This window comes from Echiichthys vipera (assembly GCF_963691815.1).
Source record: "Echiichthys vipera genome assembly, chromosome: 2".
NCBI classification, from domain to species: Eukaryota; Metazoa; Chordata; class Actinopteri; order Perciformes; family Trachinidae; genus Echiichthys; species Echiichthys vipera.
The window spans coordinates 15138860-15165319 of NC_139827.1; the positions used below are offsets into that span (position 1 = coordinate 15138860).

The following is a 26460-nucleotide window of genomic DNA, read 5'->3' on the forward strand; positions in this document are numbered from 1 at the left end:
TGCGTGCGTGCGTGCGTGTGTGCATGTGGTTGGAATAGATGATGGTGATTTATCACCAACGTCTTTGTCTTTCCCATATAAGTCATGGCGCAGGCTGTGTGTGAGTGTGTGTGGCAGCCAGCAAGTCACTGGAGGTTTGTAGCCCCCGGTAGTTTTGGATGCCTTGAAGTCATAGTTGTGTGTGTGTGTGTGTGTGTGTGTGTGTGTGTGTCTGTGTCTGTGTCTGTGTCTGTGGTCCTGTGATTGTCTATATATCCAATAGTAATACAGGCAGCTGAGAGTCGTATGTCAGCTTTTAATCTTTTGTTTTTGAGGGTGGAAGCCTGTTGCGTCAATAAAGCTGCATTTGCAGGCAGCAGGTTGACACTGTTGCACAAAGTGATCTCAGTCAGCAGAGGTCAGTACAAAGTAGACAGATTTACAATAAACTTAAGGAAAGATACTTTGCAGGCAACACTCTTAGATTAATTTGTATGATTTCTAATTAATAGTGAAAAAGTTCAAAGATTTTACAGTCCGGGATCATGTCTGCAGCTTCGTTTTGGATAGATTTGTCCCAAATTAACACCTACATATTCCATGAGATTCCAGCCCAACTGAAAACATGATAATCGTTCTGGAGTCAAGTGAAGAAATCTGGATAATTGGAAACTCTGCAAATCATTATTTACTTCATTGTTTTTGCTGCTGTTACTATCGGTTAAACTCAACAAGCAACCTGAATTTACATTAAAATGTGATCCCTGCCTTTAAGGAGGATGACATTTTCTTAAGACAAGGCTGGTGTTTGTGTGTGTGTGTGTGTGTGTGTGTGTGTGTGTGTGTGTGTGTGTGTGTGTGTGCGCTCGTGCGTGCGTGCGTGTGTGCGTGCTTACGTGCGTGCGTGTGTGTGTGTGTGTGTGTGTGTGTGTGTACTTGTTTGGTTGTGTAAAGTGGAATGCAGACTTCTGGGAGGGTACTTAGGGTAAGTTTGCGGGGTCATCTCAATTCGCCAGGGGTGATCCCAGGTTAATCCATCACTCATTAGCTCTCACAGATAAGAGACTCAAATAGTGGGGTGAGGGGCTGGGAATCCACACTTTCTCTCTCTCTTATTTTTTTCTATCACGTCACCTCAGACACAAGAACACACATGCTCACACTCTCTGTCTTTCAGAAAAGAAATGGAGAGCATCTGATAGAATAAAGCCATGCCCTCTCCTCCTTTGCCCAACACTTTTTCCTGCCTATTAACCCCTCTCCCATTGCTGGCTCTGCTCCCTCTAGGACAATACAGCCAATTAATTAGGCTCGGTGTCCAGCAGAGAGCAGAGAGAAGCTTGCAAAGCACTGGCCTCAGCTGATTTAGCTCCTCTGTGGAAGGCCCATTAAAGAAAGAGAGACAGGGATGAAAGAGAGACACAAAAGTGAGGGAGGGTGAGAAGGAGAAAAAGAGAAGGGGAGAGAGATAAAGACAGAGGAGAGGCCCTTGACTCAGCATGCTACCAGTGAGTGCTATATAAATAGCTTCCAGTACTGCTGCTGGGTCTTGGTGTTGCAGGATGAGGGCTGCCTCTATAGTCCTAATGTGTGTTTGCGGGGTCTCCTCAGCAGCTGCGGGGGTCCCCCTCCTCCAGCCGAATAAGTCGTCAGGTTCCCATGAGTACCCCTTTCTGCTTCTAATAACATAAGGCCCATATCACTGGAGAATGACAAAGCAAACAAATGGGCCTAATTAAGGGGGCCGATAAGGAAATTATAAGGAAATTGAGTCATTAATGGTAATATTTGTGTTATGAGATGATAGTTCATGGCAAAAATCCATTTCCATATGGGGCCCCTCTGTGTTTTCTTTGAAGCCAAGATCTGGACCTGTATGACACAGTGAGAAAAACTTGGCCTCTGTCTCGCTCCTTGTGTCTATCTCCTGCTCTCTAACCTCCAGAGACACTTGCTGATATTGAAATGATTATGTGCCAGGTCTCTGTAGATATCCAGATGTCCATCTGAATGCAAAAAAAAAGAATCTGTATAATGCTTTTCAACATCTTTTTATCTCCCCTCCCTTGTTTTGGTTGTATTTTTCTTCTCGTATTTTCTCCCGTGCAACCAGGACAGGTCGTTGGCTGTAGATCAAAGTTGAGGTGGAGCATGAGCAATAACTGCGGGGAGATGATTCTCCTGAAGACAAAAAGAGAGGGGTGAAGAAAGAGGTAGATAGATAGGTAGCTCCAAATGCGTTCCTCCTCGGCCTCATCTTTCCCCTGGTCTGTCAGGGTGCTGTGGGAGTATCAACAGTAGCCGATGCAGCCGTTTTCCTCTCTCTCTTTAATTTGTGGCTTTTTAGAATGTTTAAATGTAACCTTTTTTTTATTCTAAGCTCACTCCTATTCTTGCAACCCTAACTCCTATGAATTGCATTTACTGTATATACTTTGATCCCAGTTGTTCCAAAACTTCTGCCTGGATTATGTTTCCTGGCAACATTTTTTGTTCTATAGGAAGAGCTGCACTGAGAGCTGATGTATGTACTGCACATCAATCGTTGGATGGTGGCCGTACAAAGTGCAGGACTTTTACGCATCACGACTCATGCGGTCGTGTGTGGTTAGATTTGGGCATCAAAAGAAGTTTAGTTTAGGTTAGGTTAGGGAAAGATAGTGGTTCCTGTTAAACATTAATAAAGTAAACACGTCCTGTCTTGTGCTTCAATTCACTTATTTAACCGAGACCACAGCCTTTACCTGACTTCAACCAAGTGTTGTGGTTTCCTAAACATAATCCTAAACCAATTGCAAAATCTATGTGATGTCAAAAATATTATTAGGTTACTGTAATTTCTACTGTAGGACACAGGGTTGACTTAAGCTATTTGTATGCCTTGTACAGAAATACATACACTGACAAGGGGTTGTTTCCAGTGCACTTTCACTGTTTTCTTGAAATGCTAGAAAAACTTAGAAGGGCACTCAGAGTGCAGACTTCCGCCAAGGTATGCCCTATCTCTCAATGTTAATGTAATGTGAAAACCTAGTGTTTTCTGACTACTCTGGCCCCTTACGAATGCAGCACAAATGCCCTTACTCTTGCAATGTTAATGCAGCATGATTTGGATTCACTCCAAAATGTTATAGGTTCATCATTGGCCCATGCTACACCATGCCACCGAGTTTAATAAAAATCGTGCCAGTAGTCTTTCCGTAACCCCGCTGACAAACAAAGACAAACCAAGCTCAAAACATAATGTCCTTGACAGAGGTAAATATTCCCTAAACGAGTATTACATTAGTAATTAATGGCACAAAACATGAAAATGAAGAATATACAGAAAGGGGTTAAAATAAGGAGTTAAAAGTTTGATATAGAATGTAATTATTATGTAACGTTTTGCAATAGTTTATTTAGTCACTTCCTTTCAGGTCTAATAATTGCCAGGTGCGACATTCCATACATCAACTTCTTAATGTGAAAATCTCGAAGATCTCCATTCTGCTCTCTTTGGCAGCACATATGGAGATACTCCATAATTGCAGGTGTGTTTTTGAATTCCACTTTCACTTGTTTTTGAAGTTCCATCATCTTTAGTCAGCATTCTTTGTTTGTTTGGCCATAGCAATGTTTTACTTACAATGAGACCAGAGACCAGAATAAAACAGTATTCCCGTTCACACACAAGTGAGTTGAATAGCGAGTCGGTTGCGTTGGCTCCAACTAATGTCTCTGACTGACCAACCACCACCAACCACTGACAGTTCATAATGCTGCAAATGCAAGGGCTTTCATTAGTGGGCCATAGGCAACATCAACGTCGCTTTATCTTATTCAGAGATAGATAGTAACCTAACAGACATTTTTTTAAATGAAAATCTTCCAGAGGAGCAGAGGATCGAACCACCGATCTTCCAAATGGAGGACGACCCGCTCTACCTCTGGATTAACGGATTGGTCAAGACAGAAAATAAAGATCACTCCACCACTTAGTCTTTAAAGCCAGCGGCTCCGTCCAGTCTCATGTGACAGTCACCGTTTCATTACCCAGGAACATCGAGCAGCACAGTTTCCACTTTGAGAAAGAAAGACAGTATTGGGTTTCTGTGAGGGGTTTCCATAGCAGTGGGTGGGAAATTAAATGAACTCGGAGCCCCAATAACAAACAAGGTCAGTGAAAAAATAAAGAATGAGGCGATCACAAACAAAGAGAGAGAAAAAAAGAAACTCAAGAGTGAGATTTAAGGAAAAGAATAGCAGTGTTTGGGTAAGGTTGCTGCTTCAGCCGGTGACCTCATCGGAAATGACACCTCTCTTGCCAACGCAGTGGATTACATATTTTAGACACAGCAGTGTATATTACAGTACAATGGGTAAACTGTGAATGTGTTGACAAGGGGGGTATTTGCACAGATGGGAAAATAGATATTTGAAACAAGTGTTTTCAGAAATATGCAGCCATTAAGATTTGATAAATCTTGACAGCAGGATCAAGTTGATCCATATCAAATGTCATGGAAGGGCCTTCTGCTGGGTTTTCACTCTGCTGCAAGATGCTAAGACAAAAAAAAAAAAAACCTCTGCTCTAAGAGGTCAAACTTTTTTCTGAAGTCATTTTCATTAGATTAAGTTTAAGTGGCCTATTTGATAATTATAGTCAATTTTCCTGGTCCACTGAGCAGCGCAATCATCCTGCAGCTGAGAGTCAGCCTCCTGCCAGAGCAAATATTAAGAAATATCTGCAGAATCAATATCATTGGGGGCAATATTATTCTTGACATAAAGTACACAACCACTTACATTTCACTGGAAAGCAGTGTCCATCAGCCGAGGAGTGCTCAATAGTCATAGTATTTGGGATGGAAACCTGTAAACTGACACGATATATAGATGTAGCCTCTTTTTCCTCAGCAGCCCTAAACCGATAATGTGTTTACTCTTTTTAAATCCCTCTCCTTCAGCCCAGTATACCTGTGATTCTGCATCTCACAATTGGAACCACGCAGGAAGTAGTGTGTCCTTTTTATATAGTGAGCTGGAAAAATATGGGTAGCTCGGGATGTGGATTATCCCACTATCATGCAAAGAATCGGAGTTCATCTTCCATCACAGACCTGCAATTGACGTAACCATGATCTTTCTCTACTAGCCGTACTTAACCTTAAAGGTCCCATTTTATAGTAAGTGAGTTTTTGTTTGGTCGAGGTGCTACATGAATACTGTGAAAGTATCAAAATGCTTGACCGAACCTTATTATCAAATGATGTCTTATGTTCAATACAGTATGTTTCAATATACTAGCAAATTAAAAGATCTTTTCACTTTCAGTTTTAGTCACATTTGTAACACAGGGCTTTCATACTAGATTGTGTCAGTCTTCCTTTAATCATAATTATTATTATAATAAGTGAACCACAATGATGAGCTGGACCAAAATGTGTGATTTATCACCCAGAAGTATTGCAACAATCTGTCTGTTGCAGCATTCCCCCCAAAAAATTGAACTTTTGGCCCAGCCTTGTCTAAATAAATCCTCATTTGAAATGAGACATGAGACAAATAGAAAGGCGTTCCACCTCCTGCCTTTAATCTCTTATGTGAGAGGGAGCTTCAATAAATTCTCCTCTCATTTCCCTCCCTGTCGAACAAGAGTAGCAATCTTTCTATTCAGAAAATGCTGTTTACCTCCTGTTTGCTTTCCTTTCCACCAAGAAAACCTTCTTTGTTCTTTCTTTCTGAGTTTCAACTTGCACTTGCCATTATCTTAGAAATAACAACCATTGTCTGTTGTCACATTATAAGCACAGAAAAATTGTGCTTTCATTGCAAAACGCAGAGTTTACTCTCAGCGTTTGTCAGCCTCTTGCTTGCTCTGGCAAAGACCAGTCCTTCCCTCGCTAATTGCCTTCTACCGATGACTAAATTACAATGGGGTTTTGGGTTTCTGGATCAGAGGGGTCTCTTTTACCTCCTTCTCCACTTCCCCAGCTGTATCCTTCCTGCCTGAGTCAGAAGTGTCACATTTGGTTACGGAGGATATGAAGTGCTGCGATTTTTTTTGTTGCTAGAAAACAGTTTCCCCTAGAATAAAAAAAAAAACAATCTTGTGGGGCTACTGTTCCAACATTGCAATTAGAGCAGTGGATGTATGTAAATGTGTGTATATGCAGTGTGTGCGTGTACCGATGTGCATGCTTGCTTGTGTGCACGAGGGCCTAATTCATACTGAGCAGTAGGCACTATGCCACAGTAGAGGAGTGCAGTAAATGTGGTTCTGGAGCCAGTACAGTAAAAACATCTCCGCTCCATCAATGTCAGAAACAATCTGCATGGACCAAACCAGCTGCCACACCGCCTTAAGGCGCAGCTGCTGCAGGCTGGCAACACACTCCTGTTTTTTTAAAATAATAATAATAATGAACTAGGCCAAATTTTACAGTTATTGGCAGAATCTTATTCTCCAAGATATCTGCTTAATTAATAAAATGTGTTGAGCTGAAGTGGATATGTTACATACAGTGGAGGAAATAATGACAAAATAACAAAAAATAGATAAAAATGAAGAGCAGCAGAAACACATGTGTGTATGTAATGTACTGTATGTATATTATAGTGTTTCATTAAGTTTTTTTAAACTTAATTGACAAAATATTAAATACAAACATTACTGTATACTGTTATGTCATGCTGTCTTTCTAAATCAGCTTTTGTTATTGTTTTTATAATTTCTTCAAAGAAATTAAATTAAATTCACAGGTTATTGAATACATTTGTTAGTTAACTTACAAGCAATTTTGGCTGCTGGACCGACTGAATCTGGATGACTCCTCTCATTACAAAATTGTTTCAAATCAGTTTGCTGACCTTTAATTTCGCAAATGTTTGTTTCTTTTGAATTAGAAGAGCTAGCATTTCTGGCCAGTTAAACAACGTCAGAGTTCAACATTGTCTTCACGTCTTTGATGATGTCCTTATAGGAAAGAAAATATTAATTCCAGTAATTGCACTCTATATTTATGGTTGCAGTGAGAAAGAAGTCCTCCACTAATCAGAGAATGCCCATAACACCTTGCCTTTCTCTATCTACTTCTAGATGTCTGCCCTGTAGAGTTATATACAACAATATACGTATACAGCATAATCTGCCACCTGTCTGCATGCCATCACTGTGGTTGTATCTACAAAAAGTGATATTTAATATCTGATATCATTATTTGTTCATTATAATTTAATAATAGATTTAATATTTATACGAAAAGTGATATTTAGTAGAAAAAACACTGTGTTACATTTACATATATATCTCATAATAACTCATGACTCTCTGATGCTGAGACACAGCAAAGACTTCTTTTTAGAGCCCAAAGACAACATCTTTCATAAAAGAGATGCATGCGCTTGCATACACTTTGAAATATATCCAAACCCTTTGCTCCCAAGCACTTACTGTAACTGTGCATGTACTCACTTTCCCCAGAGTTTCATAAGGCAACTCCATAATTTAAGTGTAGTGGTTGTAATGAAGTCACAAAATTGCTGATCATTGCGAATGACTCATGATTCATCAGTGTAATCAGTGTAATCGGAGTAACCGTGGAGTTCATCTTGTCATTCACTGGTGTTCCCTGTCCATCACAGACTCACTTGTTACTCATGCTTCCCCTGGCCAAATACTGTGCACAAGTCATCTTGTTCATTTTATCCTACTGTATAGTGTCTCAACATCTGCCTCGGCTAAAATCCGTTATTTGTGAGCTCATCTTTCCACATATAGCTCCACTCTGCCTCACCCAAGAAAATTGCCAGAGCTGTGACGTATGCAATGGCTGCTGCAGGCTTCTCACTCCATTTGTGACCAAAGGATCTTTGCTTAACGAACTTTAAAGCCTATAGAACACGGAGAGAACGCAGGCTGCTACAGCAAATAAATCCCCTCCCCCTGCTCACACATATTGAGGGGGTTAAAAAAAAGAGTGCAGGACGTTGAGGAATTCAGGTTATAGTATAAGAGTGTGCAGTTTTTTAAATGGATGAGAGCTTTGGACAATATAAGGAGGGGGGAGGGGCGGCAATAAACGTGTCACAGAAGTGAAGGAACTGTGCTGTGGGCTTTCAGATTTATGGCTTTCAGTGGCTTCCCGCTAACCCCCTTCTCTGGATAGAAAACTGTGCTTGACTTGGTGGCAAGAAGTCAAAAATGTACAACACACACACGCACACGTACGCACACACGCACGCACGCACACATACACACACACACAAACACACACACACAGACACACAGACCTCTTTAAGTAAACTTCGCTCATCATTCCCCACATGCTGCTGTCTGCATAAAGTCTGCCTTCAAGGCCAGATGGTAGTTGATGATGTAGTAAAGAAGTGCATACCTGACAACACTCCCGATTTTCGCAAGTTCTACCAATTTTTAAACCCTTTCTCCCGCTGTGCCCGAGATTGGTATCTCCCGCTAATCCCCGGATCTCATATTGATACACAAATCAGATGGATGTTTCTGGTGTGTTTTTATGTGGGATATGTGTTGTCAGATCATATTGGAGGACAGTATGAGCTCCTTCAAGCATTACCATGTACATTACGCTTAATTTCATGGAACCATAGATCCTTTGCCTGCACTTACTCAACCTCTGCCATCCACTCTGACACCGTATTAAACTGTTAAGTGTCAGTTTACTTAATAAAACACTCACTTGTGCTTTCGATGTTATTATCGGTGGTTTGGTCCGTGGATACCATCTTTAACTTTTGATGATCATGATCATTTTGTACTGTACGCCTATGTTTTTATTTTAATTTTAAGGTCTTACATTTAAGGTATAAATGTAAGACCAATTACTGTAAAAACATTTGAACTCTTACATTTTTTTTCTTACATACACTCGTACATTCATCTGTAGTGTAGTGTTATAAAAGGGCTAGGGCTTAGAGGATAGGCCATTTGCCGATACTCCCTCTTTGTCAAGTGTGATATGTACCAAGATGATAAGTGACCCCAGGTTCTGATTTATCTTAGCTGAGACAGTTTAAATGTCTCTCTGATTGCACACTTCGACAACTCAGCCTCAATGTCTGTTTACATGCTTGTTTATATGGGTGCATAACCACGCACTGCGCAGTGACCATCGGCCGAGTAGTACACAATGTGGTGGGTTTGTCATTTCTGTAACCTTTATATACCTTTATATCAGTCAGTATTCTATCAACCTATCCTGCACAGTTTGCCTTACTGTACCATCCTCTGGTTTTAATCTGTATGTGACTGGGTCAGTCTCTGATTACAGCCAGATAGTGTGCGATCTTTGCGTAACAATTGAAATACTGTCATTCAATTATAGAACAGTTCTGAGGAAATCCGGCAAAGTGATGCACAAGTAAAGCATGCATTAAACCACCGCTGCATACTGACACTTAAACAGCCGTTTTCTCAATGAGCTCCGGTACTCACAGCAATCAGACAGGGCTGTTAAGATGATTTTCATTACAACTTGGTCTCGAGCCAAAGCTGCTCCCCGACAGTGTTAATAGTAATTGGCGGGTTGTAAAAGAGCTACAAAAGGTCAGGCAGCTAAGTAGTGGAACTTCATTTCCACTTCACAATTCATTGCAAGTTTCACTAAAAGAAGGGGAAAAGAGATGGATGGAGAGAAGGAGGAAGAGCAGTGTTTTTTAAATTTATTTTTTAAACCTGTCTAGTTGAGATTTATTTATTTTACGTTCCATCTCTTCACTCCTCCATTCCCCTTTGTCACGAGATTGACTCGTGTTTCACATAATTCAGCTCTCCCTGTCCTCTCTGTTTGATCGCCCAACTGAAAGCCGTTTTCATGGCCTATAAATTTTATAGAGAAATTTGTCTCAACAGTCCAGAGTGCCACTCACTAATGACATCTGCAGCAGGGAAGGCCCAGTGTTCCCCAGAGGAAAAAAGGGAAGGCAGGAGGAGGAGGGTCACGGCCCATTTCGGTGGAGTGGTAACTTAGTAATGGGGACTTGACAAAGGAATGTAGGGGGTGTTTGTGAAGGTCAAAGGTTTCCCACCTGCTTAGCATGGCCACGGTGCTGTGGTTGCTAATGAGCCTGCAATAAAACAGTGTTGAGCAGAGCTTAAATTAAGCATTTACTGCCCAGAGGGGTGAGGCCACAGTGTTTCTGTGAGCGTGGGTTTCTTGTGCTCTGATCATAAGGCCCCTGAAAATATTGTTCCATCGACAACTGTTTAGACCAATGACAGAGATTACACTAAAACTTTTTATGGAGATTAATGAATTTGTAGAAGAACTTTGGGCCCAAAATGTAAAGTCAATAAAATAATAGGTCAGTAGCTGCTGTAGACATTTCAAACTTTTCACATGATCTTCCTCAGGAGATGGATTTTCATTTTTTTCCCGAACTTTTTAAGGACGTTTTTTGTCAATTGGCTTGAATGAAGAAAATAAACATTACTGATGTACTTGGTATTTAGAGAGGCACCTTAAATTCTCCCCTAAAAAAAATCTTAAAACCACAGTCTGTGACACAAATTAAAAAAAATAATTTTCTCCTCCGCCACTGCTGATCGGTGTGAAAAGTATTCTGGGATACACAAGTCATCCCCATTACAATGGATACGGACATTGAACATACACACAAGAACGCAGATTGACAAAATATTTTGAGTTTTAAACCATCGTGGATGGGAAGTCCTTAAAGTGCTCAGATAAAATGAAAATTTGAACATCCAGGCAGCTCCATGTGCAGAGGAAGATCGTTTCATTTGATCGAAAGCTCGAGAACATCTACTTAGTGGACCTTTTAGTGATGTTTTTAGCAACTGATCTTTCCAAGGTCAAGAATGAACTTTCAATCTCAACAAAAGGTGACCATGAAAATTAGAAATTTCCAGAAAAATACATCTCTCGATAATTTCAGTCATATTTTAGACACTTCCGAGAAGAGCGCTTCAAGGTCACCTTATGCCAAGTGCGTTTTTTTAGGCAATGGAAACCATAAACGTTCGCCCAGTAGAAAGAAATCCAAAAGAGCATTCCGATCTCATCCCTAATCCAAGAATCATCTGCTTATCCTCAAGACTGAGTCAGTTCAATATGGGGAAACTTTCCAAAGCAAGGTAGGGAGTGCCTTCTCCCACAGGGCTCTTCTTCACATTCTGTTTGTAGAAAATGTGTTTGGGAAAAAAAAGAGCAAGAAAGAAAGGGAAAGATGCACCATTATAAAGGTTGATGAAGATATCCCTTGTCTTCATGAGTGAGGACATGCTTTCTGCCTTTTTCCTGCCTGAAGGGCCAAATTAACTCATCTAATCTTCTAATCATCTAATCTTCAAACACTGTTTATTTTCTCAGCTCACGGCCGCCAATCAGTGTTGGCCGACTGCATTCTGCTATAATACGGTGGGTTTAAAATCTTTAGTTAACGTTGTCGGAGCAGAGTGATTGCCTTAATTGCGGAGGCTGTGGGATTAGTATGAATCACAGTTATGGAGGAGCGTGAGCTAGCCCAGTGTAAGCTCTGTCTCATTGTCTAGTACTGACAGCACCGGCCCATCCCTGTCAGCCTCGGGGCCGGCAACGCACAAGACGACCTGCCAGGAGTTATGTGAACCCTAAACACTATGGATCCGCTAGTCCCATAGAAACCAAACTCTCAGAGTAAATAGACTGGAGGTGATATTTGACATGAGCAGGGAGAGCCCTTGTTTAGGGAAGATCTGGAGATCTGTCTTGTGTGTTTCCGATGCGCGTCCTCTCTCTGTGAAAGCCTGAGCGGTGTTTGTGGATATGTGAGGCTCTAGGCTGGGGAGACAGGGTTAGGTAATGGCTGGATGTGAAACAATAGAGAGCAAAGACTCGGGAAACCGTGTTGTACTTGGCTTTGACAGCCAGGTTGATGGCGGGGAGCTGTACTGTGGTTGCGAACTGTTGCACAATTGATTCACAGCTAATACTCAAGGGGGAGGAGTCTCAAAACGTTCACACTGTGATTATCAGATCAGACACAGCAGAAAGAAACGTCAGCCGCTTGCTTCAGTAATCCACCTTTAATTTGAAAGGGAAACATTGCTCCATCAGTCAAAAACAATACATTTACACACCATTCTCAATCATTCCCACTCGCCCTTCAATAAAAACCAAACTTTCCAAAGTGAAAGCAAAGATTTTTGGTCTTCCCGCTAAGGAAACTGTAAATCCATTTAGTTCCAATCATCATCCCGCTCAGGAAGGATCTTTTGCCATTGTGCCGCTGCATCCGTTCACACATGAGGTTCCTGAACGTTGAGGTGATGCGACTCTGCCAACACTGTCAGCTCAGGTTCCTTAAAGACTTATGTGTAATAGAAATGTACAGGATGCGTTCACTATCTGGCAAACAGTGCACTATCTTGTTAGATCGTATTATGTTGTTACACAGCGGAGCGTTGTTTGGGCTAAAGTTTGCGTGGATGCTTCTCCGAGCATTGCACCGCTCCTAAAGCTGTCAGTCCCTCACGCTATTAAGACAGCTGCTCTTAGCCGGTATTGTTCACAGGGGAGCTATGGGGACCTGACAGGCCTAAGGAATCTTTTTTTCACCCTAAAGGGCCTTTCACTGCCATAGCCCTGAATAGGACCTGCCATGTCATCCTCCACCCATGGCATTTTTATGGCATAGCTGACATACACACAACGCACTCTCACCAGCCCCTCTGTGGCTCTAACCGGGCTCCCTTTATTCCTGCACTGTATGTCAGCTGGTGTTTTCCCATAGACATGAATTGGAGGAGATATTTTCCAGGCAGCGCCACTTTATCTTGGAATTACTCACGCATACACTCAAATGGAGACATGCATTTTGAGAGCGATGGGCGCACAAATAGAGACAGATGGGCAGAGAGAATCTCCCTCCCTTTCTCTCTCACGCAGGTGCCCACGCTTTTAAACACATGCACTCACACCTTCTCACAGACATACACACACACACATACTGCTCTACACACACCACTCAGACAAAAGACCGTTGATTACTCAGCAAATGGATGCACCACTGATCACAGGCCAGCCCTTTTACAAACTGGCCTATTATGCGGTCTCAGCGTGGGGTGGAAGTGTTGCAGGGGCCCGAGGCAGTGTGTCTGTGGAGGGCAGAAGGACTGTGTGTGTGTGCACACGCACTAAGGCGGAGAAGTGCTCCCATGCTGCGCTGCCTAACGAGAGGGCAGGTCAGCCATTAAATGGGCACTAATGCGGGAAATTGGAGGCCATTAGGCCTTTCTTTGTTGTTGTGCCTCCGTGTGGCTAGTTAGAGTCTTGAAAAAGGAAAGGCCTTATTAGCCCCCACATGTAGACAGAGAGTGAATATATGGGCTGTTGAGCTCAGCAGGAGCAGGCTGTACATCTGAAATGGTGTTAATGTGTCAAAGGCCTCACAATCACATTAGTGATTTCAATTTGTTTCTAAACGTTTGCCAGCTAGTAGGATAATAGGAAAATACTCTTATCAGGCATTGCATCTTCTACTGGGCATAGATAAACAACTTCAGCTAGCTTTATGCTACTTCAACCAGTTCTGACATTGTTGGAGCAAAACAAAATATTTTATAATCAAATATATAATAGTCACTTTTTATGTTTTATAGCCTGAAATGATAATATATATATATATATTTAGTGTGATTTAGTGATTCTCATGTGTGTCTTAGTGTGATTTTGCTCTCCAACATTCCAGTGAATTTTGTTTTTCAAAATTTCTGAAAATTAACAAAAAAATGAAAAGCTAGAATATCATTGAATAACCATTATATAATTCTCAGGTATAACCAATCACCTTCCAGATTGCACACCAAGTTTTTTGGCATCCACCTGACATCAACTGTGGTGGCTTTGATTACTTCAGAATAAAATCAGCTGTTCCTTGAGGATTCCACTCCTACTAGTGCAGGGTAACACAAATAATTCACCAAGGTTGGAAACATACTTTCAAGAAGCTCCGGGTTAAAGTTGTGGATAGGCACAAGTTAGGAGAAGAATATAAAAAGATTTGAAAGGCTTTAACTATCCCTCTGAGTACCGTTCAGAGTATTGTCAAGAAGTGGAGGCATATGGCATCAACCAGACCTTGCCTAGATCGGGTCACCCCTCCAAACTGGAAGACCGAGACAGGAAAAGATTGATCAAGGAAGCTATCGGAAAACCTGCGGCCCTCTGTTAGACACTTGAAAATGGACAGGTGGTTCAACTTCCAACACACCGCCATAAAAAAACAACACAGTGGCTAAAGGACAGGAAGGTGAATGTCCTAGAGTGGCCCAGTCAGAGCCCTGAACTGAATCCTACAGAACATCTGTGGATGGACTTGAAGAGTGCAGTCCATCACCGCTCACCACAGAATTTGACTGAACTCGAACAGTTCTGCAGGAAGAATGTGGAGATATTTCCCAGTCTAGCTGCACAAAGCTGGTAGAGACATATCCAAACAGACGAGTGGCTGTAATTTAAACAAATGGTGCCTACACAAAGTATTAAATCTGGGGACTCCTCACTTTTCCAACAATAGTTTTCTAGTTTTTATTTATTTCTTAATTCATTTTGAAAAAAAAAATTCAATTGAATGTTGTAAGGCAAAATGTGTAAATCATGCTGGAAAAATATCTTTTATGTATTATCATTTCAGGCTGTAAAACAAAAAATGACTATTTCAAAAGGGTATCATGACTTTCTGTAGGCACTGTACCAGCAAGCTTGGAGTTAAAAACTGTATCCAATGTAAGTCCCCTTTATTTCTATGTACGTTTTTTTCTTTATAAAAGCTTAATATTCTCTAATTCACACCAAAATATGCCCATTTTTTGAGTTGAAAATGTCAGCTTTGTGTGTATCTGGGGCCAAAATATTATGCCGTTCAAAAATGTTTTTTTTTCGAAAAATAATACGTCCTCTTGCAGTTGCAGCAATGGAAAATCAGTAAGGGCATAACTGCAAAAAGTGGGATTTTTATGATGCTGTTATTACAGACCTTCTTTCAATTTGTCCTGGAAAGTTGATTTTCTAACTGACATTCACACAGGATAATAAAAGCAGAGATTGTAGAAATTACAATTATGAGTGCAGACGAATCAAAGAAATTTTGGGGAAAAGTGAACATAATAATGGCAATACATAATGATAATGTATGCAGTCACAAATTTGATTAATGCTGGTGCAGTCGTTTTTTCAGTGCAAAGATTTGTTTTCCGGTACTTGATGAAAACATACATATTCATGTACATGATAAAAAAATGTCAATTTTCATAATAATTTATGCATTCAGTACAGTATGTCTGGAAAATTGTTCTCATACTTTAAATACTGTATACTAGCTGTGTATACATGGAGTTGTGCCCTGTCTGCGGGTGTTTACTCTGCAGTCTACTGTAAATCTGTTGCTTAACATTAACCTTCGCTCCACTGCTAATAGCTTCATGAGGGATCCCTGCTTGCAGTGAAGCGAGGCGGTTCTCACAGCTCTTTAATTGCGCCCGTCGGATAAACAGATTTTATCACCCACTGACAGAGCATGCACCGTAGACTCATCCGGCCTGCACTGGGAATTGCATAATTTAACCAAATCTGAGAAAACATCAGAGTGTTAAATTATGAAATAAAGAAAAGATAAATAGATAAACAGAGTGATTGATGCAGGGGAAAAAAAGGTCAGACAAGCATGTAAAGGCTGCTTGACGGCGAATGGAATCCATCCACTGAAAATCAGTCCTCACCGCATATTAAATCTGCTTCTGATAACCCTGCAGGACTGATGAATATTCTGTGTGACTTGATCTCAATTAGCCAAGTCTCCCCGAGTCAGGCCTGGGATTTCTTTTTGTTCCTCTGTCCTCCTCATTTTCTCTTTCCCCAGCTTTTTTTCTTACTAGTTTTTCTTCCTTATCTATCTCTGTATTTTTGTCACTCTCTCTCTCATCCTTGGTATGGTGTCTGAGGCCAACTGCTTCTTAAAAATACAGCGTCTGTGAAACATGGCCTTCTTTGGGAGCAACTGAGATCCAGAGTTTAGCTGGGGTCATTAGAGACTGAATTAAGAGGGCTAGAGGGCTCACAGGGGGCTAAAGTGCTGCGGCTAATTGGCTGCAATAAAGGAATTAAATTAGCCTGATATAATCTCTGCAAGTGGGCGCCTCTTCCTTTTTCCCACTCACCCTGGCCCAATCACCCTAGTTTCATATCATTCCCAGGGTGCTCCCCAATACGCACTGACCAGCGTTGACCTTAAACTCCACATACACTTCATACATCCTCCTTGACACCAGCGTGATCTCTCTCTCCCACTCGTTTCTTCTTTTTTTTTCTCTTTGAATTGTTCTAAAACCCTCACTCTTGGCTCTGTGTAATTTTGCAGCATTGTGTTTGAGCAGAAATAAGGGTATAAAAATTAAAAATTAAAAATTAAAAATTAAAAGTAAAAATTAAAGTGAAAGGGTTACTTTGTGAAAGGTGTTTTTGACCCTTGGTTTTATATAAAGAATGTCTTTCTGTTTGGTGGATTTCAACACATTTATATTTGTTCATGTAAAAAAAGTAGTTTTTGTTTTTTGTCACTGAGGAGTTTAGTTTTCTATTTAACTCATTTCAAAAGTTTATGGACGTTGTTATTTGTGTGATAAAGTCCTGTGTTTCTTCAGATTAAATATGTTATATGTGGTGAAAACACATATATTGCATTGTAGAAAGAGCGTCTGATTGCATATTACACTGGATTTCCTGTGTCTGTCCGAAGGTAATTTATAGTATCCATACAGCAATTAAACATATTATGGCAACAAGTAACGAAAGACAAATTAATTGGAACAGGATCCATTTAGCTGGTAATGTTAAATTATATTTATATAAAGCCATAATTGCATCCAAAGAATCAAACACAAAACACTAAGACGAGCACTCTATCATTTCAATCCCTCAATTAGCGCTCATTTTCTTTGGAAATTCCTGCCTCGTGGCAGTGTCTGGATCGACAAACACAAGATAAAAATCTGTATTGTTCTAATTTATAAGAAACGAAACAAACTGTTGCCATGAAACACATGTATTGGTTGATATGTAACAGATAGCAAAACATACAGTGGATACAGAGCACACATAAATATATCAGTACTGCAATGTCACATCACTCTGTGTTATGGTTCAACAGTTATTATGTAGGCTCTTACAAAAGTCAAATTCTTTAGTTGTTTTGGGAGAAACAGTCAACGGATCATTTCTTGGCAGTGAAATTCCATCGTCGGTGAATCACATCTTCTTAATTGGTGTGGTCCGACATCAGACAAACAAGAGGCACTGGAGTCACCTGTCACCAAGATAATGTTTTTAAATCACTCCTCCCTGACAAAATATCAACACGGAGTTAATCTGGCCACAAAATGACTGTTTGTATTGTCTGCACTTGAGAAGAAATCCCAGACATTAAAGGGTAATTCCAGTGTTGTTTTTTGTCACTTTGTGCCAATTGTTGAAATGCTGTTTCTTGATCGAGTTACTGTTACGTTTTTCCAGTCAGCAAAGTTATCTGAGCTCATATACCGCCATTCACCCATGTGCAGTATAAAAAGAAATGTCATTTAAAGTACACACAAAATATATGATCATTTTATAGAATATGATATATTGTTAGAGATCACCGAACAACGCTTGAACTACAACTGTTAAATCTGAAGATATATGTCAAACACTCAAGGTGCCATTTTTGTTTTGAATTTTTCTGATAACACTTTATGTGCGTTTATTGAATGCAGTTATTTTTTAAGGTCACATAAAAAGTTAGATTTCCTTGTCTTTTTTATTATAAAGCAGGTTGAGGTGCTATGTAAATACTGTGAGAGTATCAAAACACTCAATCCACGGAGAAATGCACAAAGTCCGTATTCAGAAACTGTGCCTTTAAACGAGCCATCAGGACTTCTGTATGGTTATGATGTCACAACTTTACTATTTACTGCACATGTATGGGTAGAAAGTGCAACTACACGATGGTTATAGTCATTCCCCATGTAAATGACATGCAGATGTCATGAGTTCAGATGGTGACCATGGAAGTGAGACGATGCAGCTCATAGTAATTTCTTGTGTCGTTTGTTTCTCCTCTGCTCTGGCTCTTTAGGAGACTAGCCACAGTTCCTGAGTGTATTGATACCAACGGAGAAGTGCCCGTGAACATGGATTATCACTTTTCACTTAGCCAAATAGTCACTATAGTAATTACTGAACCCATTGTCACAAGTCACATATCTCCCTTACAATGTCATTTTTCAGACTGACAGATCAGGAGAAAATTAACTTAGTTTGAGACCTTTTTCTGTCTTAGCAACAAACTCAGCATAGCTAAGCTAATGTTAACGTTAATGCCTCCAACAAATACGTTTCGTAATGCAAAATATGACTGTTAGCTGTGTGTGTGTGTGTGTGAGAGAGAGAGAGAGAGAGAGAGAGAGAGAGAGAGAGAGAGAGAGAGAGAGAGAGAGAGAGAAAGAGAGAGAGAGAGAGAGAGAGAGAGAGAGAGAGAGAGAGAGAGAGAGAGAGAGAGAGAGAGAGAGAGAGAGAGAGAGAGAGGATCCAGCATGGTATTACTGTGTGTATGTATGTAAGGGCAAGCCTGAAGGGGCAAGTTTTGTGTGTGTGTGTGTTTATATGGGGGGGATTTTTACGGGGATGCTTTACAGAAAGCCATGATTTAATTTAATGCACCATACAGAAAAGGAGGAGTATCAAGCTGTTCAGATATGTTGGGGCACAGTTTATGAAAACATTGCAAAAATAATTCATAGTGAATATATACTACTTTAAACTTCCACTCCCTCTGAGGACACCCAATATTTTTTCATTTTCTCTTGAGGGGGTTTCAGAAGTTAATGTGATTACTTTTGGGGGCGCCCATAGGTTTAAAAGTAAACTGTCATGTGTAGACTCCCCTTGGTGTTTGTTTAAAAGCAGAATAGTAGAGCTCCTGCTGGTCCCCTGCTCGCAGGCACTGGTGTTGGGTTTTGGATGTCTGTCCTGTTTGGGTGAGCTCTGGAGGTAACGCCATTGGGGCGGCTGAAATCTCCTGAGAGAGAGAGCTGTGGAAAAATGGCAGCAAAATCTTTGACAGAGCCTGTGATCTCCCTAAACCTTTTTTTAAAAAACTGAGAATGTTGATGAGAGTAGTGTGGATATTTAGATATGTATTATGGTCTGATAGTTTCTCTTTTTTATTTATTTGTGACTTTATATTTAGGGGAAGTGAGCAGCCAGCAGTTACAACAAATCCAACACATGGATTTAGAGTGAAAGTGGCAGAGATCAGTTGTTTGAGTGTCTCTTTAAAACAAATTGAGGCTGTGACCAACATCACTCAATTACCAGGCTTATCGTAAGTACGATGAGCTTAACCTCAACCTCCAGCTCTGTTGCTTGAATTTTCTCTCTAATTAGCCAAGGGAAGGCCGCCTCTGTGCTGCTACGAGACTGAGGTCAGTTGATAGATGCTGGGAACCACTCAAAGAAGCTAATTAGCCAACTTTTCCAAAACACACTCATAAGCTGCTCTGAGGCCCTGTGTTCCCTAGGATATGCGGGAAACAGCAACACCCGATAAACAAATCAGTTTCCTGTCAAATCCTGCAGTTGGAGGACAAAACAGATGCAAGACTCGAATGCAGCTTTTTGTCATTTTAGTGTGGTGGTGCACAAAGTGTTGAAAAGCTTAGGGTAAGCTTAGCTTTATCCAGCTAATTTAATTACTCTTGTTTTAAAGGTATCAGTTCACACTTCTCTTTATTGCTCACCTGGGGGGCGGTTACAGCTGCCCACTGACTCGCTAATCCAGCCTGAAGCAGTTAACTTGATTGAAAACAGACCAAACATTTGAAGGTATCTTATAAGGAAACCATAGTCTTTGTTAACATTAATTATAATTAACAAAGCTATTCAACTACTGATAGATTTAATGTCTTTCTTATATTTATAGTTCATTCTTATGCATTCCTGTTTACCGTTCTCATATTAACACTTGAGAAATGGTGAATCACATGCAAACTTTTCTTTAAAGTGCACCTGGTGCTGCTTGTGTATTTTGTGTGTGAATGGTAGCAGTAACTTTTGTTTGCTGTGAAGGTGTGTGTGTGAGCTGATTGCTTGGCTCTTGGCTGAAATAAACTACAACTCAGCTTTTGTGCCTCCTCTGAAGGGCTGAAACCCCGAATCTGGCTGGTTGTAAAGGGCAAGCGTGAGGAATGTTTTGTGTGTGTGTGTGTGTGTGTGTGTGTGTGTGTGTGTGTGTGTGTGTGTGTGTGTGTGTGTGTGTGTGTGTGTGTGTGTGTGTGTGTGTGTGTGTGTGTGTGTGTGTGTGTGTGTGTGTGTGCGCGTGTGTGTGTGTGTGTGTGTGTCCAGTGATGGTCCTCTTTGCCATTATTTAGCACTCTTATCATAGTAGTCCTCCCGAAAGAGACGACAGGTATTTCAGCAGCATGCGTCTTGGTGCCTTTTACTCTTATCTCTTACTTTGCTCTACTCAAATGAGAAAAAAAGGCTACAGCTGCTGCTTCAGTATAAATACATGATGCGTGAATTTTAATAAAATCTCTTTCCACTTTATCAAGCTTTTTACGGTGTCAGAGAGGATGTTGTGCTGTGGTTTTGGTTTGGAAGGTTAAAATCACAGATCTCCTACCAGGCGTGAATTTATCAAACATGCTTTTGTTCTCTTGGCTTGACAACTGTATTTTCACAACACAACTAACTGAAAATTAAAAACAAACTGACATTCATACTTAAATGGGTAGGCATGTATTTGTGGTTGATAGCAAACCCAACCAGGTATTGTCTTGTTCAGTCTATCTTGATATATGAAATTCAAGATTTTTTTATCATAACACACAGGAGCGGTCTCAGGGTGATCATCATGGTACATTAAAGGTCCCATATTTTAAAAAGTGAGATTTCCATGTTTATTTTTTTATTATTAAGCAGGTCAAGCTGCTATATAAAAAATTTGAAAGTATCAAAACTCATATATTTATGGTTGTGATGTCACAATTATACCATATATAGGTAGAAAATGCCTCTACAGTGCAGTTACAGTCATTCCCCAGCTGCAATGATGATGCACAAACACCAAGAGAGGAAGATGAGGAAATGCTGACCAATCAGCGATGACGGGGGTTTTGATTTTTTCTCGAGGGGGGTTTAAAGAGACAGAAATGGAACGTTTCAGAGAGGGGGTGAATACAGGTATATTCAGACAGACAGTATGAGTCTAATAATGTGTTTTTTGAAAATTTAAGCATTTTAACTTGTTCTACTAGCAACCTAAAATACAAATATGAACCTGAAATTAGCATATTTTCCCTTCAACATGAGGTAAGGTGACAAAAATATGTACCACTCTAAAATTATAATCATTTATTGATGGTTATTTGCTTTATGATAATCACTAAATGGAGCACATATTGTCCAACATATCAGTGTGTACAGAATCTGATGCAGATGCGCTATTGGATTGAATTAAAATGAATAAACAGCAATAATAAGGAAATCTTTGTTGAGGAAAAATGTTGAGAGCAGTGTGTCTTCTGTCACTGGGTTTTTTGTTTATGATTTACAGTATATTGTTATCTTTAAACACAAGTTGATTATTTGCGTCGTACGGAAGCACGAACGGACAACACTAAGATGTTTGAATGACGAGCTGTTGTCTTCTAACGCAGCAGGAAACCTGATAAACCCATGCCAGACAAACCGCATACAGGCTCAAAAAATGTTCAATTCTTTTACATTCAATGTGCTTTTAATTTGGACAGGGCAGGGATTATGTCATTTCTTTACAGTCCGTGTAACACTTGGAATGGTGCCATCAATAAAACATTTTCCAAACCTTTCTTTTTTTTCAGTATGTAAGGGGTATTGTGTGAACATCACGTCCAGTATCAGGGAGTTTAGATAAAGTGCCTCTCACCCGTCTCCATTATCTGACATAATACCGGATGAAGTATGATACCGTCAAACACAATGTGGCCTTCTGCCCCACACCTTCACATCCAGCTTGTCTTCTCTTTAATATCCAACATGCCTTCCAGTACAACAGCATTATTCTCACCGGGGCAGTTTAGTCTGGTAGGCTAGAATTCCCCTGTCTTCGTTTAGGGAAGGGTGTGAAAGCATCTTTGTAGTGTAACAGAGACGTGTCTGCAGGTCTGACACCATGCATTGATCCTCCACTGACTGAACTTCCCCCTCTACAGTGATCCCTGTTACCTGCAGGCAGGGCGCAGAGGTAACTTTCATCAAGTGTGTCCCAGAGACTGACCCTGCCCTTTGGCGTTTACAGGCTGGATTGACAGCCAGCTCAGTGACACAGATCATTTCAGGGGCTGTCTAACCGCGGAAGAATTTAATCTATTGTGTTGTAAATTGATCTCTGTGGTTAAAATAAAATGCCAATTTAGTCACAAAATACAGATGCATGAAATCATTTTTTATGAACGTTTATCCCTCAACCCCTTTTATATTTCAACAGTTTTGTGCACACACTGTTGGGTTGTGGCTGTCAGTGGGCTTCAGGGGGTTTCCAGCTCTGCTGTCTGAAAGACTAACAACATGAGTCATGCACAGGTGTAAATCTAGCTTGAGATGACAATGGAAGCATCAGATCTGTGTCACTTTAAGGAAGGGATAGGTGTAAATTCAGTCTACAGGTCACGGGAGTAAATATGATCGTTTTAACCCAAATTTACTCAAGGTGACTCAATCTATATTTAGTCTTGTGGCATTACAGTCATACATGCAGATGCTCAAGACTGCTCAAGTGTGTGGGTGTGTGTGTGTGTGTATGTGTACTGACATGTATTTTAGAAAATATATTATAATTAGGCCCTTGGAGTCGATAGACGGAGAGTCTCAGGGGTCCCACACACATCCAGAAAATAAACACATCCACAAATTCACACACTGAACACACAAACACAAACACACACACACACACACACACACACATGTTTGCGGGATGCCGAGGGAAAGTAAGAGTTCCTCCATCATGATGTGCAGATGATGAAAAGAGCTGTTTGAAAAGGTTGTGCAGAAGAAAAAAAAACACAGAAGAGAGATGCACCAACCAGGGGACCCCAGTTGGACCCAGATATCGGCCATTTCGATACGTACACTACACACACAAACACAACACACACACACATACATTACAGGATGTACCTATACAGGCAGAGCCACAGACTGTATCAGAAGCATTGCTGTTAATAATGCATGAATGTGTCTGTGGTGGAGGTGGTGGAGGACCGGTGTCTCGAATGGTCGGCCCTAATGAAGTTGGGCACGTACGCCTCACTCCGCTGCCAGAGAGTCATGAATAAACATTAGCCGGCTAATTAAACGTAGCGCCGGCAACTGTACTCATCAGTAAACAAGCTGCAGGGAGGGGTCTCACACATGCTTAGAGGGATTTGCAGGGAACGGAGGAATGGTAATAGGAGGCCTTCAGTTTCTGCTTAGTACAGTTTTTGGACTCTGGAGAGCAGGCGAGGACCTTGAGGAAAAGAACCGGAGAAATAAAAAGGGAGAGACGAGTAGAGTATGAGACAGAAAAAGACAACTAGAGAGAGGTAGGAAAGGGATGTGTTTGAAATCATTATCTCACCTTCCCTCAGTAAGTAAGTCTTGTCAACACAAACAAAAATGCATGCAAATTACAAATATGTATTACGGCTACAGAAAATACTTTCTGATGGACATTTTCATTAAAATTCTATATTATTATCAGTAGTTTTACTACCATTATAAATGTGTACACAAGGTACAGTCAATAAAACATGAGGTAACCACAGCAAAAGCAGTTCTGCTTCATGCTAAATTATTAGGCAACTCTCACAAGTGAGACTAACCCCATCATGACTTAAACTGAGTACACTTAAAAGGGCAAACCACATAAATGAAGAATTCCAATAAGTTATTTCCATGGCCTAGGATATTGATCTAGCTTACAGCACTGGGGCCTGACAGTTTGTTTGATTTGATGATTTTTCATCTCTCCAAAATCCCTCTTTCCCAGTCTGATGCATTGAAGCTAAGTTTGTATTTGATACCATAACATCGTGGGTTTTTACTGTCCTATCTTTAACTGGAAACACCACCTAAATTAAGAATTCCAGTATGTTATTTCCAAGGTTGAAACAATACTTGTGAACATGAGTTACTTTATCTCAAAGCCAGGAACCAGGGAAGTCATCAAGTTTCAGTCTGGAGCTTCTCCATAGACAATGAATGGGACACTTTTTCTTTTTCTTTGTTATACTCAAATGAGCTTTATTTCTATTGTAGCGTTTCAGTTGTGAAACAGAAAACGCACCAACATACTCCATTCCCCTTTGGAGGTCTCAGTGTCATATATAACATATTTTCCCAATTCATCGTCTATGGAGCAGCTCTTACTGTATACTTCATCACAAATTTGATTTTAAGCACTTAAATCTGTCTCGGACCATCGGAATAACATGAATGAGTTTTGAAGGGGTTGATGCTAGAATGGATGGTTCAGAGGGTTAGGCGAAGGCATGACACGCCCTACTCAACCTTTGATTTGCGTATCCGGATATTCTTACCCTTACCTTAACCAACTCCTCATGCCTAAATCTAACCAGCCGATCAACAGGGCGGGCCATGCCTTCGTCCCTCCCTCCTCTGAAGGGATATCTAGAGGATTTTAAACTCTCAAAAAGCGATACTTGAAGATCACCTGCTCTCCACATGCTTTTTAATCATTCGCACAAACCTGGCACCTTACTGGTTAACCCCAATTAATGTTTAATACAGATTCAATAAAACACTGTAGTTTTTTTATCAACTGTTAAAATAGTTTGTTGTTGATAACTGGAACAAATTCTATGTTTAACAATAATTTTTTGCATTTTTTTTTGTCATCCACAGCCTGTAACTGTAACCTTCACGCCCGGAGGTGCCGTTTCAACATGGAGCTGTATAAACTGTCGGGAAGGAAGAGCGGGGGAGTCTGCCTCAACTGTCGCCACAACACAGCTGGACGTCACTGCCACTACTGCAAGGAGGGCTACTACAGAGATCTGTCCAAACCTATCTCACACAGGAAAGCCTGCAAAGGTAAAGTTCTTTTTTTTTCTGGCCATGGAAAGATTTTAACATACGCGTTGAACAACAAACCAGATATCTGATTTAATAAAGAAGTTGTGAGATATCGGTCTTCGAAGATCTCATCAGAAGACATCCACGGCGAAATACCAGCCGCTACTGAGATTATTTAGGTCTGATAGGAAACAGTTTTAGACGAATTACAGGAAGTGTGTTGGGGGGGGGGGGGGTAGGGGTGGGGGTGGGGGGCAGCTGTCTCCTCATTCCTGAGCCTGTCTCGCCCTCATCTCCCTCTGTCAGCAGAGATGAGTTGGGGGTCTGTAGGGATTGTGGAGGTCGTGCTGGAACGGGGCGGGTCAGGCTGGGTGTTCCTTCATTGACAGTTGAGTTATTTGGCTTCGTTCAGCGGTGTAGGGGGGTGGGTTAGGTGGGGAAGGGTGAGGGGATGACAGGACAAGCAAAACAAACAGAGTCGAGGTGGTAAGTGATCCCCGGTGCAGGTCAAAAGATGAATGTGAAGCCCAGTGGAAGTCGGTGGAAGGGATGCAGCACAGAGAGAGAAAAAAAATCAGAGACAAAGCAAAAAAAAAAAAACTCAGGTGGAGAGGAGTGGCAAGAGAGTGAAAGATGGGAGGGAGGGTGAGGAGAAGAGGAAGAGAGGAGGACAAGAGGAACACGCCCCCATGCAGGTGTGCTCACTACTCTAGTGCTGGATGAATCACCTGCCATCAGCCCTCACCGTAGCTAATAAGGGTCAAAGAAAAAAGGGGGGAGGAGGAGGAGAAATGGGGGGGGGGGGTATTTTCTCACTTCTTCTGTAGCTGCAGGGAAAGATAACAGGAGCTGAATCCCTGTGCAAACAAGCCAAGGAGAGAGTCGCTCCTCATAGATACAGCTTACACACACACACGCACACACACACACACACACACACACACACACACACACACACACACACACACACACACACACACACACACACACACACACACACACACACACACACACACACACACATACAGAAATACATGCATACCTGTTTGGGGGTTTCAGAGCGCTTACTGCCAAAGAGGAAATATTAGCTGCCTGCTGACAGTTTAAGCCTGAGTTTTCTCACATCATTCACTATGGAGTAAATAAATAAACTGACCAATCAGTCAGTATGACAGAAAGCATGTCTGAAGAGTAAAACATCTGCAAAAGATTCAGATGTTCGGACAAGACAATGATATGTCAAGATAGATTTTATTTAGGCTTCTAGTGACTGAGACAATTGTTACCCTGATTACATTTTAAAAAAAGACTTTCTTTCCCTTTGCAAGTGCATTTGCCACGATAGCACGCTTCATGCCTCTGTAACAAA

At 40.9% G+C, this 26460-nt stretch overlaps 1 protein-coding gene across 1 annotated transcript in view; it reads left to right on the top strand.

The window, feature by feature from the left end:
• Positions 1 to 26460, top strand: part of ntn1a (netrin 1a) — a 66243-nt gene that overhangs the window by 12265 nt on the left and 27518 nt on the right. The window contains exon 3 of the mRNA XM_083929135.1: positions 24921 to 25109. Coding sequence (XP_083785261.1) covers positions 24921 to 25109 — 189 coding nt within the window. The remainder of the gene's footprint in view (positions 1 to 24920; positions 25110 to 26460) is intronic.